General features: G+C 38.3%; 1 protein-coding gene across 2 annotated transcripts in view; it reads left to right on the top strand.

The window, feature by feature from the left end:
- Window positions 1-18,997, top strand: part of Pou2f1 (POU class 2 homeobox 1) — a 160,362-nt gene that overhangs the window by 102,497 nt on the left and 38,868 nt on the right. For both annotated transcript variants that reach the window (XM_045156232.1, XM_045156238.1), the window contains 5 exons: window positions 2,084-2,190; window positions 8,300-8,353; window positions 10,744-10,863; window positions 13,322-13,510; window positions 15,104-15,230. In XM_045156232.1, coding sequence (XP_045012167.1) covers window positions 2,084-2,190; window positions 8,300-8,353; window positions 10,744-10,863; window positions 13,322-13,510; window positions 15,104-15,230 — 597 coding nt within the window. The remainder of the gene's footprint in view (window positions 1-2,083; window positions 2,191-8,299; window positions 8,354-10,743; window positions 10,864-13,321; window positions 13,511-15,103; window positions 15,231-18,997) is intronic.

Here is an 18,997-nt window from a genome sequence, read left to right as displayed (position 1 = left end):
CTCTGCTGCTCTCAAATAAATAAAAATAACCATAATATGTTTTAAAATTTGAATATTTATAGTGTAAATATCCTATTACCATCTCACTCCTCCCAAGAGGCAAAGCCATAGCAATTAAACAGTATTAAGCACTAATGCCATTCAGAATAGTTTCTATAGACCATTGTATCAACTGATACCAAATCAGTTGGTCTCATGCTATTTTGTTCTTTGTGATTTACAAGGACCTTGTCATTTTTATGGGATCTGGAAACTGGAATTGTTGTATAGAATTTTGATGGACTTTATGAAATTAAGATATATTCTGCTAGAATTAGCACTTCATTTAGAAATATTGAACCTGGGAGTGGTGGCATATAACCTGTAATTTCAGCATTTGGGTGGCTAAGGCAAGAGTTTACCAGTTTGAATCCATCTTGTGGTAGAAATGACATACAGACCCATATCCATGTGTGTAGACAATTCTTCCAGGTCCCTGCCAGCTGTTATATTTTATTCATTGAAGTGGTTTTTTCCTCCTGATATTCCAAATGAACTCCAGGCTCGTGTGTCAGTTTGTGCATCTGGCTTTATGTGGGTAGTGAGGAATCAAATTCAGACTTTTAGGCTTTGCCAGCAAGGACCTTTAACTGTTGAGCCATCTCTCTAGTCCCTCAATCATATTGTATATCTGTTTTTCTCCAATAGTAACTAGACATGGCAATTAGAAAACAATGTGTTACATCACTTAAGAAAAAAAATTGATGTTAGGGTACTGTATTTTTTGCATGAATTAGTCCTATTCCACCATCAAATTATTCCTATTAGTCCTATTCCAACATCAAATTATAGCACAAGTAGTTAAAAAGGACTGGTGCAACATTTTTGAAAAGTATAATTGCAGTAGATCTTTTGCTAATAAGACATATGCAACAGCCAGGTATGGTGGTGCACCTCTTTAATTCCAGTATTTGGGAGGTAGAGGTAGGAGTATCAGAAGTTTGAACTAGTATGGGCTACATTTGTCCCTGTCTCATTAAAAAGGAAAAGGGGGGGGGGCTGGAGAGAGGTCTTAGCGGTTAAGATGCTTGCCTGTGAAGCCTGAGGACCTATGTTCTATCTTCCTCCAGATCCCACATAAGCCAGACAAAGGTGAGGAATGTGCAAGGTCACACATGCAAGCATCTGGAGTTCATTTGCAGTGGCTGAGGTCCTGGCATGCCAATTGCCCCCCCCCAATTTTTTTTAATTTCAAAAAGGATATATGCAACAATCTGAACTTTGACATTGAAGAAATAAATGTAGACTAGAGAGATCACCTAGCAGTTAAGGCACTTGCCTGTGAAACCTAAGGACCCAGGTTCAATTCCCTACTACCCACGTAAGCTAGATACATAAGGTGGCACATGTATCTAGAGTTTGTTTGCATGGCTAGAGGCCCTGGCACATACATTCCCTTCCTCTCTCTCCTCCCCCTTAAATAAATGTGTGTGCATGTGTGTGTGTACATACATACATACACACATACACATACATTTTTTTAATTCCAGCTCTTTAAAAATATTTTAAAATATTGAAGAAATAGATGCAACTTTTGTTTTATGTATGCTTATCATATGATGAAAGGTTGCTGTAACCACCAAATGTTAAGTGTTCACATCAATAGTAAATCCTTGCTTTTGAAGAAGCCACTATTGAATTTTTCTGTGTAAGTGAAATACCAAATAGGTTGAGAATAGAAGATAACCTTAGTACCTTTCTTGGAACTGTATCATACTTTTCAACAGTAAAAATTGTCTCAAAGTCATTGAAAAGTTCGTGCCAGTTCAAGCCCCAGTTGCTGCGGGCACTGCCTTAGACTGTCAGTCATTTTCATTTTTATTTCTGTTTCTTAAGCTTTGTTGGTATTTTATATTTCTCTTGCCTTTTAAAGAAAAAGCATTTTATTGAATTTTGTTTCTTTTAAATTCTTTCTTGTCTTTGGACATTTAACACTGCTTATGCAAAATAGGTTCCTAATGAATGCTTGTGACAAAAGTCAAGTACTTGGCTTCATTTGAGTTTCATTCCCATAGGAGTTAAAATGACTTCGCTTGCTTTCCAGGCACACAAAGCAATGGCCTGGACTTTCAGAAGCAGCCTGTGCCTGTTGGAGGAGCGATCTCAACAGCCCAGGCCCAGGCCCAGGCTTTCCTTGGACATCTCCATCAGGTAGAATTTTTTTTCACCCATATGTGAAATTTTTTTTTAAGGAAACATAAAATGGTAGAGTAGTTCTTTCAGATCACATGTAATTATGTCATGCTGAAGTATTAAGTGTATCTGTTGACTACTTCACAACTGTGTGAAGGAAAGAATTTCTTATTGAATAGAATGTGTGTAACAGCTGAGTAACTGTTATTTTTTTGAGCGTGAGCTCAAATCTGTGATGGCTGAAGATAGTCAATTACCATAGTCATCCAAACTAGCGTAATTAACCACTGCATGAGCCCTGCTGTGTAAGGCCAAGCTCAGATCTCATAAATGGCTTCAGACATTTTAATTCGGGTAACTACTCAGACTTGCTTGCTTTTTAAACCCTGCCTCAGTGATATCACAGGACTTTCCCCACCCCCTCATTCTAAAACAGACCGTGGGTTCTATTCCTTCATGCTTTGGCCACTGTGTCAGGAGAAGAAGAACACAAAAACAAGCATTAGTTACTGAGGAGTTTGACGGCATAAGAGCAGATTGAAAATGGAATGCAAGAAGTAAAAACATTTAGCAGATGGCTTCTCAGAAAATGTTTGGCCTCTTGATTTATGTTCACAATTACATATTGGAATTTTTTTACATTTTAGTTACATCTACCTCACTTTAAAACCTAGTTCAGTTCTCAAAATATATTGGCTAGCAGTGTTGCTAGTAGTGACACTAGTGAGGGTGCCTTTTGGTGATGGTGATTCAGTGAAAAATGCATATGGCCAAAAAACCTCCTAGGTCATGTATTAACGCATTAAGTTACTGTGAATTAATATGTCATCAGTTTAAATGATAAAAAATAAGTCTGTACTTGGAAACAGGTGAAATGCTTGGTTTTTTATGTTATGTTGTGTTTTTTTGTTGTGTTGTTTTGTTTTGAAGTAAAGTCTCACTCTAGACCAGGCTGTAGTCTCAGGGTGGCTTGAACTCATGGCAATCCTCCTATCTCTGCCTCTTGAGTGCTAGGATTCAAGACGTGTGCCACCAGGCTTGGCTTATTATGTTTTGCTTTGTTAGTTCCCCCGACCCAAAGCAAAGTTGAAAGTGTACTAAGCATGGGTATTAAGAGTAGAAAAGAAGGGTTGGGAAGATGGTTCAGTGGTTAAAGGTACTTACTAGCAAAGCCTGCTGACCCAGGTTCAACTTCCCAGTACCCATGTAAAGGCCAGATGCCTGTATCTAGAGTTTGTTTGCAGAGGCAGGAGACCCTGACATACTGTCGTATTCTCTCTCTCCATTCCTCTATCTGCTTGCAAATATATACATATTTGCTTTGTTTTGTTTTGTTTTTCGAGGTAGGGTTTTGCTCTAGCCCAGGCTGACCTGGAATTCACTACGAAGTCTTTAGGGTGGCCTCGAACTCACAGTGATCCTCCTACCTCTGCCTCCCAAGTGCTGGGATTAAAGGTATGCGCCACCACGACTGGCTAAAAATATTTTTAACAAAAGTTAGAGAGAAGCTTAACAAAAAGAACACCAGTACACACCTACAGTGAGCATGGGGCTGGGCATAGGCTTCTCAAGAGAAGCCTGTTTATTTGTCCTCAAGTTCATGGAAATAGCAGGCATTCAGCATCTTATTTGAAAAAGCTTGATTCACACATCGTTGGTCAGGCTTTATTTAGATAGTAGTTCCCTTTACGTGCAATTTTGATTTCAACAGCTTTGTTACTAGTGGTCAGTCATAATCTAAGAATATTAGTTGCACAATTCCATAACTAATTAATTTTAGCTAATTTATTATAGTGAGAATTTTTTATTATTAACTATTATAAATCTCCTACTGTGGTCCCTCTTCCTTTTTGACAGCACTGGGGATTGAACATAGGGCTCATGCATGCTAGGCAAGCACTGTACCACTGAGCTGCAGCCCCATTCCACTCATTTGTAAGTTAATCTTTATCATAGGTGTCTGTTAATGAAGAAAAACATACTATGTATGTACATTTAGTACTGCCTCTGGTTTCATGCAACCAATGGTGGGAAGTTTTATAATGTGTTACCTGCGAATATCTTTGAAACATAGAACTTCTATATATAATTTCTAGATAAAATATTAAGACTAATATCTAAAATGAACTTTAAAACATTAAGATTAATGTTTGAAATGAATTTAAGAATATCTTAATATAATCTATATGTAATAACGGTTATTTTCTTCTAAGAACATATTCAAACTTTAATATGTTTTCAGATTCTTTAAAAGAATCACATTTTTAGTCTAGATATCAATCACGTGTCACAGAGTAAGTTATCTTTAACTGGCTTAACTATGACAGTCCGTATTAGTCATCTTTTTATCACTCTTGCAGTTGCCGTCTTATTGCTGGGACAAAACACCAAACAGAAGGAGCTGATGGGAGGAAAGGGTTTATTTCAGCTTATGCTTTAAGGGGAAGTTTCATTATGGCAGGGAAAACAGCATGAGCAAGACAGTGAGGAAGGAAGTGAGCTGGCCCTGGCAATGGGGTCTTGGGCTCTCTCACCCCAAATTCCACCCCAATCAACACCACCTCCAGCAGAGACCTACCTCCCTAATTGCCACTAGCCAGGGGTCATGAGGCAGGACATTACATCCAAACTACCACAATAACTGTGACAAAATACCTACCAGATCAACTTAAAAGATAGAATGATTTATCTTGGCTCAGAGTGTTCAGTCCATGATCACTTGGTCTAGCTGCTTTGGGTTTATAGCAGGGCAGAGCATCATGGTGAGACATACACAGTAGAGCAAAGCTGCTCACCTTGTAGTGACCAAGAAGCAGAAAGAGGCATTAACTGCCACCCAACAGCTCCTTTAAGAGCAGCCTCTGTGACCTAACTAGGTTCACCTCCTAAAGGTTCCACCACTTCCCAGTAGTACTGTGAACTGGGGCTCAAGGCTTTCAATACACTAGCCTTTGAGGGACATTTAATATTCAAACATAGTACAGTCCAAATGTTTGAATAAAAACCTTAGAAGTATATAGATGATACAGTCTTCTCCCTACTGGATTCAGATTCCAATTAAATTCTTGTACTGATTGTTGAAATTATAGATCCTCTAATACCACTCAGACCAAAGATCTGAAAACCAGAGTTTGATATCTTGATATATTGGAATTCCCATTAAGACAGAAGTCCCTGAAAAATTAATCACTTACCAAATGATTGGATACATAACTAACACTCAGTGTCTCACCTTTTGTTTCTAACCCACTCATTGGCCAGGATAGAACATGAAGCATTTCCTTACCATTATACATATGCATGTGCTTACACAAAATACATTCTTTTTAGCTCCTTTGCCCATTAACTAAAAGCTCCATAAAGGTGGGAACCTTTTTTCATTTGCCTGTATCCCCAAGACTTATCAAAAAACTCAGAAGCCAGGCATCGTGGCACACACCTTTAATCCTAGCACTTGGGAGGCAGAGGTAGGAGGATCGCCATGAGTTTGAGGCCGCTCTGAGACTAGTGAGTTCCAGGTCAGCCTGAGCTAGAGTGGGACCCTGCCTCAGAAAACAAAAAACAACAACAACAAAAAGCTCAGAATATAATAGGTGCTCAGTAATTACTTGTTGACTACACAAGTTAATGGTAAAATATATGGAAACACGGAGGAAAAATGGTTAACTTAACCTGTACAATCTAAGAGATTGTGTTGTAGAGTTTAATTTTTGAGCTGAGGCTGAATGATGTTAGAAAGTAGCTGATTGGAGCTGGTCATGGCCAATCGAGGTACATAACAGGATACTGCCAAAACAAAAAAACCACAGTAAAACCTAGCTAAATAGAATGGGAAGGAAATGCTCTTAATTTTTTAACTTTCTAGTTAAAGTCTATGAAAAAAATGATAGCCTATGTTACCATATTTATTTTGTCTCTGCTTGCATGTGTTTCACACAAAATATTAGTTTTTGCTAAATGAACTGAAAGTTGTAGATACTGTGGCCATTTACTTATAATCACTTCATTGTGTTTTTCCTAAAAAGTGCAACACAGATTTCAAGTTCCAGAAATTGAGCAGTGGTATAAGATTACTTTCTCATCCATGATCACATTTCAGTAGTCCCTGTCTGCTATCCGGTCTGTACCTGGTACTTTTTGAATTCTTAGTCATCTTTGATCAAGAACAGTTCCTTAATCTGACTTTCTTTCATGACTGAGATCAAGGCTACCTGTTTTACACAGTTCCTTAAATTTGGATGGATTTGTTTAATTGTTTACTCATGAGCTTCTAGTTAAGCTGTTTTTAAAAGAAATACAACAGAAGTGGTGCTGAGTCTATCTCAGGGCCTTATATCACACAATTTTTCTGATTTTGCTTATCCTGTCATTAGGATACTCTGTGATCATTTGACTTAGGTAGTGTTTATTGCATTGATCTACTGCTAAGGGAACTTTATCTCTTGTAATTAATAATATGAGGTGATTCTTTAGGACTATATAAATAAATAGACAGTAGTTCCTCAGTAAACTTACTGGGAAAATCATGACTTAATAAGTCATATCTCCTCATAATTTTTGTGCCTGCCACCTTTTCCTTTGGCTCCTTGGCTGACTTTTTCTAAGCTATAAGGTGTAAGCATCATTTCTTCAGATTTGTCTCTTCTGATTATACTGTATCTAACATGTTAACCACAAATTTCTGAGGGTGAGAGTTGGGGTTTTTTTTGTTTGTTTGTTTTTGATTTTGACTTTTCTTTGGCAGGATTCTTACTGGCTGACAGGACTGGACTATCTCTTTTAAATAAGTAAATAAAGGTTTTAACAGTCCTCAGAACATTCGTGCCCTATATATTCAAAATGGATCTCTTCCTTGTTAGTGACACTTTTCTAATCCCTAGATCTGAAATTTGGAGTTTATCTTTATCTGTATCCAGTTAGTTGCCTGGGTCCTTATGCAATAGCTTTCACATTCCCACCTCCACCATGCTAGTTTGGCTTCCATTTAGTCTAGCCTAGTTTGTGGTCTTTCTCCTTAGCTTGTCTTTGTTTTCAAGACATGGGTGCTTCTTAAGAATACAAAGCAGTTATTTGGTAAGGTTCCTCATTTTAGTTTTCTGTTGCATCATGGTTGTCTGTTATATGCAGACTGTCTGCTTCAGGTAGGAGTACGACATAAGTAATGGAATTCCTTGCTGTGGTGCCTATAGCAGAGGGCACTTACCTCATTTCTGGTACACGACTGTACACACTGGATCATCTGTGTGCAAGGTATCCCCTCTGTAAAGTTGTTTTACCTTGGTAATCCAAAGTGTCTATGGAAATCCAGTTGAGAATAGTAAGTATCTTATGCTTGTCATGTTTTGCCCATTAGATAGATGATCTAATGGTGACCTTTGTCTGAAACAATTATTTTCCTGTTTCCTAAGTGATGTTCTTCTAATTTCACATGTGTTATTAATTATTTTAATGTATGAATTGTGAATATTAAATATTAAGATATTTTCATGTGTGGTTTACAGGACAGATTACCATAGCTAGAAGTTTTAAATTACGACTGTAAATGTCTTAAGGACTTACCTATGTAGGTATGTGGGACTTGTACATGGAAATTTTGAAATATAGTTCTGTTGTTTCTAATGATGTAAATAATGTGTGAAGGTAGTTTATTTTTAATGTTTCTTTAAGTAAATGTGGAAGGTGATTGCATTTTTAGACCCTAATTAAGCACTTGTGAATACAAAATAAGATTGTAAGTAAAGAGCACCCAGTCTTAAGTGTGGCAAGGCTGCTGATACACATACAATGATGACACTCATGTAAAAGAAATTAACTGTATTTTTATTTGTAAAGTTTTAACCTTTTCTATGCTGATAAATAATTTTCCTAGGAAAAGAAAGGCAGTTAGAATTGAGAAAATCACAAATCAGCATTTTCCCATTCATAATTATCCTTTTAAAATCTAAAGCAATGAAAGGCATTACTTAATTATTACAATAATTGTAAGATGCTTTAAAAAAGTAAGCCTCTTTGTATATTCATACCTAATGATACTTGGTAGAGACTTCTGAAGTATTTGCTGATGACAAGTCCAGTGATGAATGTCAACATTTCAGACTAGAACGTTCTCTTGTTATTTTACTTCTAGGTCCAGCTCGCTGGAACAAGTTTACAGGCTGCCGCCCAATCTTTAAATGTACAGGTAAGCTGGGATGTGTTTACGGGTCAGATTTCCTACTTAACTTTTCCATGATTCTCGAGTCTATCACCTTAACCACTCTGCCATGACCATAAGAGTACATGGTTTTCTATAATGAGCACATATTTTATAATAATTACTATTTAGGGTTATTACTGCTTATTATTGCTGTTACCTCTGATGTCTATGTTTATTACTGAATCTCATATTCAAATGGTAATTATTACCATTAATGAAAGTCAACTTTATATTCCATTAGTATTCATGAGCCAAGATGGACAAGAAAATACACTTTCAGAGTTTTTAAAAATATTTTTATGTTTGTTTATTTATTGTGGTGGGGGGAGATTGAGAGTGGCTGCACCAGAGTCTCCAGCTGCTGCAAATGAACTACAGATGCATGTGCCAATTTATGCATCTGGTTTACATGGGTGCTGGGAATCAAACCTAGGTCCTTTGGCTTTCCAGGCAAGCACCTTAACTGCTAAGCCATCTCTCAGCCCCAGAGTTAGTTTGTTTGTTGTTATTATTTTTATTTAATTTTGGGGGGATCTCAAGGTAGGGTCTCACTGTAGTCCAGGCTGACCTGAAATTCACTCAGGGTAGTCTCAGGGTGGCCTTGAACTCATGGCAATCCTCCTAGTTCTGGGATTAAAGGTGTGCGCTACCATGCCCAGCCCAGTGTTTTACTTTTAAATAAAATGTTTCTAATTTATACAACTGTAACACATACCAAACAGAAACCCAAATAATTTACTAAATTTCCTTTTGTTCCCAAAGGTCTTTTACTATTTTTCATGGAAGAACACTGGACAAAGAAACATGGAATTCTTGGGTTTTGAATTTTTATTGTGCCACTAACTAGTTGTGTGACCTTTGGCAAGTCACATAATTTCCTAGAACTCAGTTTTACTTATCCATACTTAAATGTGAGGACATTTATAAAACTACCAGACTTCCTCTCTGCTCTAAAATGTGCCTCGAAAAATTAAAGTTAACCCTACTTACAGACCTTGATGGTTAGTCAAAATTATAAAACAAATATGGCTTGTTTGCCTCCATGAGTGAGCCTTAAGGAAATGATATAAAGGCACGTATTTTGCATTATTCCATATCATTTCCATCAACCTGCTGTTTCATTTGTAGTATTTAGGTAACAGTAAAGAAGAAAGAAAAGTATTCTGGAAGATTGATTTTTGTGTACTAATGATTAAAGACTTTGGGTTGAGCATTCCATGAAGCCTTGTAGAATATGGACTTAGTCACACATGCATACAAGGAGAGAGAAGAAAGGGAGATAATGTGACCTTCCTTTCTGAGGGAGAAGAGGCAGAAAATTGCCTTGGTTGCCATGGTAAACTTAACATGCCTTAGAGAGATGTTGGCAAACAGGCTGTATCTCCAATGCAGAATGTTTACAGTCCTGCACTGTAATTATCTTTCAATGACTGGCAGAATTAATCAGAGCTTTTATGTTAATTAGCCTTGCTGCAGTCCCCAAACAGGTGGTGGGAAATATGCAAATCTATGCAGAATTTTAATGCTCTGCATAACCAGTTTTAATTACCATAAAATTTTCTCTCTGTGCCCCTTTCATGCGTGTGTTCTCTTTCTCAACTGCAGTATTTCCCCTCAAGCTTATATATTACTTGATGGAAGATGCTACATTTACAGTTCTTTGAAATAGCAGATAAAACATTCTGTGAGTCAAGTAGTCAGTCCTTGATACAGTATATGAAGAAATTTGAGACTCACACAAGGCACAAGGCACACAGCACAACTGTGAAGGATCTAATACAGAAATGAGTTGAAAGTGCAGTCTTCCCTTTATCTATTATCAGAATGGAAAATTTGAAGTTGTAAAAGATTTTGTTGATTTGTGGAGGGATGGTTCAGTTCAGCTTTCTTTTTTAAAAATTATAATTGCAATTTTGCTGGCACTGGAATAAAAAGTCTAAAAACTGTGTAAAGTAGGAGGATAAGGGCATATAAGACAGAAAAGTAGCCGGGCTTGGTGGCTCACGCCTTTAATCCCCGCACCCAGGAGGCAAAGGTAGGAGGACCTCACAGTTCCAGGTCATCCTGGGCTTCAGTGAGACCCTGCATTGAAAAACTCAAAACTGAGTAGCACAGATTTTAAATGATTCTTAAGCTGTACAGCAAGAAATACATTTTTTTTTCCTTTTTCTTTTTCGAGGTAGGGTCTCACTCTGGCTCAGGCTGACCTGGAATTCGCCATGGAGTCTCAGGGTGGCCTTGAACTCTCGGTGATCCTCCTACCTCTGCCTCCCGAGTGCTGGGATTAAAGGCATGCGCCACCACGCCCGGCTAAGAAATACATTTTTTTAACCATCTATTTGAAATATTTTATTTCCTGTCTTGCCCCATTTTAGTCTAAATCTAGTGAAGAATCCGGGGATTCGCAGCAGCCAAGCCAGCCTTCCCAGCAGCCTTCCATGCAGGCAGCCATTCCCCAGACCCAGCTTATGCTGGCTGGAGGACAGATAACTGGGGTAAGTTTTAACTAAGAAAATTATAACCAACTTTCTTATGTCGGAACTGCTATTGTTTGCTGTCTGATAGCAGCAGGATGGCATAATTGTGCCTTCAAGGACTCTAGAAAAATTACCTTTGTCACAAGATTTCTTAGGTTATCAGTACAGATGCTCAACACAAACTGAGGACTTTAGTGCTGCTTCACCATGCAATGGGGCGTTCCTGCTGTCGGCTTGGTTAAGTGGCAGTTGGAATTACATCACTGCAGGATGGATTAGTACCTACAAAAGAAATATTCTGTAATAGACCATCTAGTCTCACAGCTAATTACTTGTACCTCAGTTCCCTTCTATTAAATGGAGATGTTAATAACTGTTTCAAGTACTTTTATAATATAAAGCTTATAAAACAGTTTCTGGCATGTAGCATTCAATAAGTGTCATTTATTTTTACTGGTAATAAATCAACCTATATGACTATATTAAGCTTTTAACTTTTCAGCTGTTTTTGTTCTAAATCATCATTCAGAATATTTTTCCATGGTTGAAAATCTTTGTTACCTTTTGTGCAAGGACTCAAAGAAATGGTAAGAGTTTTTATTCAATTCACATTAGCCTCCAGAATCTTTTTTTGTTTATTTTTACTTATTTATTTGAGAGTGACAGGCAGAGAGAGAGAGAGAGAGAATGGGCACGCCAGGGTCTCTAGCCACTGCAGATGAGCTCTAAATGCTTGTGCCCCCTGGTGCATCTGGCTAATGTGGGTCCTGGGGAAATGAGCCTCGAACTGGGGTCCCTAGGCTTTACAGGCGAGCACTTAACTGCTAAGCCACCTCTCCAGCCCACCTCCAGAATTTTTTATTTTCTTTATTTCAGTTAGACGTGTTCGGGCAGTAGAAGGCTCTTTGTTTTTTTGTGTTTTTTTTTTCACCATAAGGTCTCACACTAGCTCAGGCTGACCAGGAAATCACTCTATAGTCCCAGGCTGGCCTCGACCTCACAGGGATCTTACTACCTCTGCCTCCCACATGCCTCCCACCATGCCCAGCTGCTCTTTTAAGAACTATTGCAAAAATTGCATACAAAATTTCATTAGTAGATATGTGTTACAGTCAAGTTCGCATTGCTGACTGAAATCACCCCACCAAGAGCAGCTTTTTGTGTAGGGGGGGGTCTTTTGGCTTACAGGCTCAAGGGGAAGCTCTATGATGGCAGGGGAAAGCAATTGCATGAGCAGAGGGTAGACATCACCCCCTGGCCAACATAAAGTGGACAATAGCAACAGGCGAATGTGCCAAACACTGGCAAGGAGACACTCACTATAATACCCGTAAGACTGCCCCCAACAACAGTCTGCCTCCAGGAGGCATTAATTCCCAAATCCTCATCAGCTGGCAACCTATATTCAGAACACCTAAGTTTATGGGGGACATCTGAATCAAACCACCACAATATGTGTGTGTATATGTGCATTATATAAATTTATATGCACATCTCAAAGAGTAATGAAATTTTGAACACCTTGGCTTTGATTCTTATGTTTCTAATAGACAGATTGCTAGGTTACGTTAGACCCTATTAGGTAAGGAGGGTTGTGCCACTAAATGAATATTCATGCATTTTAGAATATTACATGATTCCTCCTTGCTTGATCAGAACATGTCATCTACAAAGGTTTTACATAATTGAAATAAGTAAGCACATTTTAAATAAGTTACATTATGAAAGAAAATTTAAATTTGCTCTAAATACATATCATTTGGGTTTGGGTTTTGGTGACTGGCATCTATAGTAATGAGGTACTTGAGATTCTAGGTTTGTGGATCTGGGACTTCTATTAGACCTGGATATTAGGCCACATTTGCATGTAAAGAGAATGGCTGTCACCACCTGTTTCCTATATATATGTTGGAAGAAGGCTAAATGCTTTACAGTGACAGAAAAGTTTGTGTGGGTGTAGGGCATCTTGGGAGATTTGGGGAAGAAATGAATGCAGCTCATACTCTCCAGTCACATCTTAGAACATGATGGATTGATGGGATGTGGCAGGGATTGAAGCTAATGGGAAGCAGCTGGACCTTATCAGTTCTTTTTCCTGGTGGTTCCCACTACCCCTGTTCCTTATTCAACTAACTAATCACTGGCTGTGCTGAAGGGTGTACATTTGTTCTCCTACTCAGTCAACAGTGAGCCTTTGTATTATTGCTTACTAGTTCATTGCTTTTCTTGCCTCAACTCTATGGCCCTGGACAAGCTTGAGCACAGATTGCTCAACTCTGAAGTGAGGACTCCATTTTAATTTTGGTGTTCTGCTAGCAATGGAAGTTTGGTCACAGGTGAACCTTTGCAGCTGCGTGCTAATCATGTGAAGCTGAGTAGCTGGGGCCTAATATCACTTCTCTTGCTCATTTCAAAGCAGTTGATTTGTATTGCAAGCCCTGCTCCTTCAAAGCTCCTTTGTTTGTTGTGATTTCAGCTCACTTTGACGCCAGCTCAGCAACAGTTGTTACTACAGCAGGCCCAGGCCCAGGCCCAGCTGCTGGCAGCTGCTGTGCAGCAGCATTCTGCTAGCCAACAGCACAGTGCTGCTGGGGCCACCATCTCAGCCTCTGCTGCCACACCCATGACGCAGATCCCGCTGTCTCAGCCTATACAGATTGCGCAGGTGAGCAAGTGACAGTGCCTTCTAAGGGATTGTTAGTGTGGGTCCATAACAGCTTGAGGAGTGCCTGGATCAGTGAGGCAAATGGTACCATTCTTTACTGTGGTTGAATTAGAAGTAATGAATGTGCTTGCTTTTTTGAGTTGGTGCTATAAATACATAGCTGATTATTTGAATAACTGACTGTTTATGTTAAGTGACATTGAGTAACTAGCTGGCATATTTATGAAGCAGGAGATTATACTGTATTTATCTTAATTAACTAATTAAATCAGGCATGCATTCTTTCAGGTGCTCTACAGTAAATGTTGCCACCCTGTATGAGAAAGATAGTGAGTCGTCACTGCTGCGGTATGATTAGCACCATGGAGAACTGCATTAGATTTGTTGGTTTCAGCTTTCACTTAAAAGGGGTAAAATAACCAAAGATGACTAAAATGTATTTAAAGAAGCAAAACTATTGGGCTGGAGAGATGGCTTAGTGGTTAAAGCACATGCCTGCGAATCCTAAGGACCCAGGCTTGATTCTCCAGGTCCCACGTAAGCCAGATGCACAGGGTGGTACATGGTCTGGATTTCATTTATAGTGGCTAGAGGCCCTGGTGTGCCCATTCTCTCTCTCCCTCCTTCCCTCTCCCTCCCTCCCTCCCTCCCCCCCTCTCTCTCTCTTTCTCTCTCTCCCCCCTTCTGTCTCTAATGAATAAATAAATCAAATAAATCTTAGAAAAAGAAGCAAAACTATAGGACCAAAGAGGAAAAGTAAAATCTCAAGTAAAAGAAAACAGTATAAGTAGTTGTGGTGTCAAAATATTAGTTATTAAAAATATATGAGTTATTGTGAGTACATTCTATAGCTGACTTTACCACCCCCGACCTCCAGAAGAGAATCAGAGTGGACTTAAGTTAAAGCAAGAGTTTGAGTAGATGTTTTAAAACAGAGTTAGACTAATCTTTAGTACAGTTGTGTACTATCGAGATACTTTGGTTTTGACCACTTTCTTTATCGTCATTGTTTTTCAGCCTAAGTGTGAGACCCTAAATTGAGATTAATTTTGATAAGATGGTCTATATGAAAGACTGAAAATTACAGATGAATACTATACAATAGAATACTATATAGAGCAATTGTAAGGTACTTTAGTTATGTTATGGATCTGGCTTTAACAGCTAATTTTCTTTTAAAGTAATTTAATACTGATATCTCAAGTCAAATAGTTAAAAACCCCTTTGCCACTTGATTTTTAAAACCCATGTTGGTCTCTTTAAAACCAGAGAACAGAGATCAATGAGAGAGCTGAGAGAACTTGGAGTTGCTTGAAAATTAGGCTTGTCATTAGTCATGACATTGTATATCATGCCCTCCCCCCACACACACACAAAGAAACAAACAAACAAACAAACAAGTTCCTGAGGGGCTCCAGGTTTGCTCACACATTCATTGTGTAAAACATTGCCAGAGCCCACACTGTTGGGGCACGAAGAAGTGCTGAAATCGACTCATCTGTATTTGCTATGACAGATGTAATTAGCTGGAAACATAACTGGTCCAGCTTTATTTCAGAATCTCTAATTCATATCTCAATTCTGATTTTTCAGGATCTTCAACAACTACAACAGCTTCAACAGCAAAATCTCAACCTGCAACAGTTTGTGTTGGTGCATCCGACCACCAACCTGCAGCCAGCACAGTTTATCATCTCACAGACGCCCCAGGGCCAGCAGGGTGAGCTCCCCCATAGAATTTGTCCATCTTGAATAATATTTTTGCCCTAATACTGTCCATAAGAGACATGCTTTTATTAAATTTGGTTTTAAACAATGAGTGCTTACATTAAAAAATAACTTTTTTCATACATACCACATTATTAAAGGTTAACTGTCACTGCCATTCATCTTTTTAATTGCTAAGGAGGGACCAAGAGTTTGGCCAAAAGTCTAAATGAAATCATTCAATATCCTAAATAAAAGTTGGGTAAATTGCTTCTAATATTTGGATAGTGTTATGTGAATATATTAAGGGAATATAGATTGAGCATTGAAAGTATATGTTGTAGTCAGCTTCTCATTGCGGAGATAAACACCAGATCAGAAACAGCCTTATGAGAGGAAAGTGTTTATTTCAAGCTTACAGATCCAGGAGAAGTTCTAACAATGGCAAAAGAAGCTGGCTCCCTTCCATAGATCCAAGCAGAGAGACACCATCGAAAGCAGCCAGCCCCAAGAACAGCTAGAGCTCACACTGCTCCTCATACACCTGGCAGGGCAGGCAAGCACCTTAACTGCTAAGCCATCTTTCTAACCCTAATCTATTTTTTTAATTGTATATATTATGGATATAATGTAATAATTGGATACATGCATGCAGTGTGAAATGATTAAATCAAAGTTCTTAGCATTTCTATTTCCTTAAACATGTCTTTAAACTTTTGATTAACATATAGATCAAGTAAGTGTTGTATTTGACTTAGACAGAAAGTCATGGGAACCACACAGAGAGATTGTGCCTTTATGATTAGAGAAGACTTCACATTTACTTGGAAGAATGTATTCATTGGAGAAAGGAATGAATGTCAGTCTTAGAAAATGAACAGCATTTGCAAAGCTCAGAGGTGTGCATTTGAGAAATATAAATAATGGTTTTAAACAAAAGCATTGGTTGCAGAGATGAATGTAGTAAACTGAGAGATGAGTAACAACCAGCTCATGAAAGAATCTAATGGACACTTTTCAGAAATCTGATCTTAAATCGAAAGCTTAATGTTTTCCAAGGTTCAGACTATTTATGAGTCACTGAAGGCATGAGAATGATAAGTTTTTGAGCCCCACCCTAAAATTTCTAACTAGCACTTTGGGAGTCAAATATAGTCAGATATCTTCTAATAAATAGTTTTCTGTGAGCTAATGCGGGGGGATTGGTCACTATGGAAGGTATAAGGAGCAGAGTGACATTCCCCCACCCTGTATTAAGAAAGCTTACTTAGGGGGCTAGAGTGATGGCTTAGTAGCTAAGGTGCTTGCCTGCAAAGCCTAAGGATCCAGGCTTGATTTCCCAGTACCAGGTTCGATTCCACAGTACCCATGTAAGCCAGATGCACAAGGTGAAACATTTGTCTGTCTGCAGTTTGTTTTCAGTGGCTAGAGGCCCTGGCATGCTCACTTTCTCTCTTTCTCTCTCAAATAAATAAATAAGTTATAAAAAAAGAAAGCTTATTTTAAACTTAGAAGGGAAAATGAGTAGGGATAAGAATAGAGGGAAGGAGAGCATTGGGACGTCCTGTTGAAATTCGACAAAAGTGGAACTAGTTGTAAGGATAAAAGAGAAAAGATAATTTGTGGACAGAAAGGACTTGGTGGCCACTTAACTTTTGGTTAGTGGTAAGAAAAAAACATCTAGGTAATTGTTGGGTTGTTAGGAACTCAGGGTTGGTTTGTCATAGAAAAAAATGTGGACATAGTAATGGGAAAGCATTGATAAAACCAACATTTGGGGGGTAGAAGGAATTAGTAGAATCAAAAAATGATCCTGTGATTGGTAGTTGAGGACTAGTCAAGAGTGACCATTGCAGTTGAAGAGGATTTCAAGAGGGAAGGAGAAGGAGCAGATGACCTAGAGCAGAGAGAACTGGAAGGTCAAGACAGAAGTGTGCTAGATTTGCTTATGAACATAAACCCTCACTTGAATGAAATCACTTTCATTTACTTTTTTTTTTTTTTGAGAGGACAGACAGAGAGAAAGAGGCAGATAGGTAAAGAATGGGCACGTCAGGGCCTCCAGCCACTGCAAATGAATTACAGATGCATGTGCCATCTTGTGCATCTGATGGCTTATGTGGGTCCTGGGGAGTGGAGCCTCAAACCAGGGTCCTTAGGCTTCACAGGCAATCACTTAACCACTAACCCATCTCTCCAGCCCACTTTCATTTACTTTGTTGTCATTGTTTGTTTGTTTATTTTTATTTATTTGAGTGCAACAGACCGAAAGAGGCAGTGTGCCAGGGCCTCCAGCCACTGCAAGTGAACTCCAGATGCCTGCGCCACCTTGTGCATCTGGTTAACGTGGATACTGGGGAATTGAGCCTTGAACCAGAGTCCTTAGGCTTCACAAGCAAGTGCTTAACTGCTAAGCCATCTCTCCAGCCCTTCATTTACTTTTGACAAAGCCAAGGATGTTGTCTTGGCTTTATTTTATATGAAAAATAAAACTCAGATCAAGATAAGTTACTGTAAGAAATGGCTCACAACGTGGAAGGAATACTAGTTGGCTTTTGAGCTGATGACCTTGGAAAATCACCTAAGCTTTATGAGTTTCACATACTTCCCTTCTCACATTCCCTTTATTTATGAGAAAATTACATTAAAAATACATCATTAATGTTAGAAAGATCATTGTAATATAGAAAAGAGCATTGCCTCTAAACCAAACTGCATCTCCCTGAATCTTGGCTCTTAATCTGCGTTTTTCATGGAGACAGGTAGTTTTTCTGCATCTGTTTCCTCACCTGCAGCATAAGAGACACTTTTAGTATTTATGTCTAAGAATTGTAAATGAACACTTTAGAAAAGGTGTCTGATACCTAGAAACCTCTCAATCTTCACCACTGTTATTATTGATACTGTTGCCATGAGTATCATCACCAGAAGTCAACAAATAAAGCTCAAGAAAATAAACTTGTTCCTTTATACAGTAAAACAAACAAACAAAAAACAGCTTGTGAGTGGCCTAGAATCCTTTCTAGCACTCCATCTGAGTTCTTAGTAGTTATAGTATATGATCCAGGCTCCATTTCCTAAGGTTATCTAATGATGTGAAGGAACAAAAATGGAAATATTCTAAAGGGTGAAATCATTGCATTTAATAGCATCAGAAAAGTTGGATATCTGAATAGATCTTTTCACTTTGTGGTAAGGGGGACAAAGATTGGATTGTTAGAATTTTTCTAATAAAATGAGGTTAAAATATAGTATTAATTTCACTTGCTTGTTTTGTTTTTTTTTTTTTTTTGCTTATTAGTCTGACTTTAAAATATAGTTCAGATTGTTGGCAATTTTACTGTTTCATATAACCATTTAGAAATTATATTTTAAGCTGAGCGTGATGGCACACGCCTTTAATCCCAGCACTTGGGAGGCAGAGGTAGGAGGATCACCATGAATTCAAGGCCACTCTGAGACTACATAGAGTATTCCAGGTCAGCCTGGGCTAGAGTGAGACCCTGCCTCAAAAAAAAAGAAAGAAAGAAAGAAAGATTGATTATATTTTAACAAGCTAAATACATTTTCCCAGAATTAATATTGTTAGGAAAATCTTAATGCTATATTTCTGAACTTGCATCATAATTTATTGGAGATTTTATTTTGCCTAGTCATCTCTCTCCATTAATTCTGAAAATAATCAAAAGATATATTCTTGCCAGAAAATTTGATTTTAGTGTTTGGATTTTCTGCTGTTTAGGAGTGAGTAGGGGTGGTGAAAGTTAGTTCTCATATAAT

Source organism: Jaculus jaculus, chromosome 1 (genome assembly GCF_020740685.1).
Source record: "Jaculus jaculus isolate mJacJac1 chromosome 1, mJacJac1.mat.Y.cur, whole genome shotgun sequence".
Taxonomy (NCBI): Eukaryota; Metazoa; Chordata; class Mammalia; order Rodentia; family Dipodidae; genus Jaculus; species Jaculus jaculus.
The sequence above is the reverse complement of the archived record's forward strand: the minus strand, read 5'-3'. Positions and strand labels throughout refer to the sequence as shown.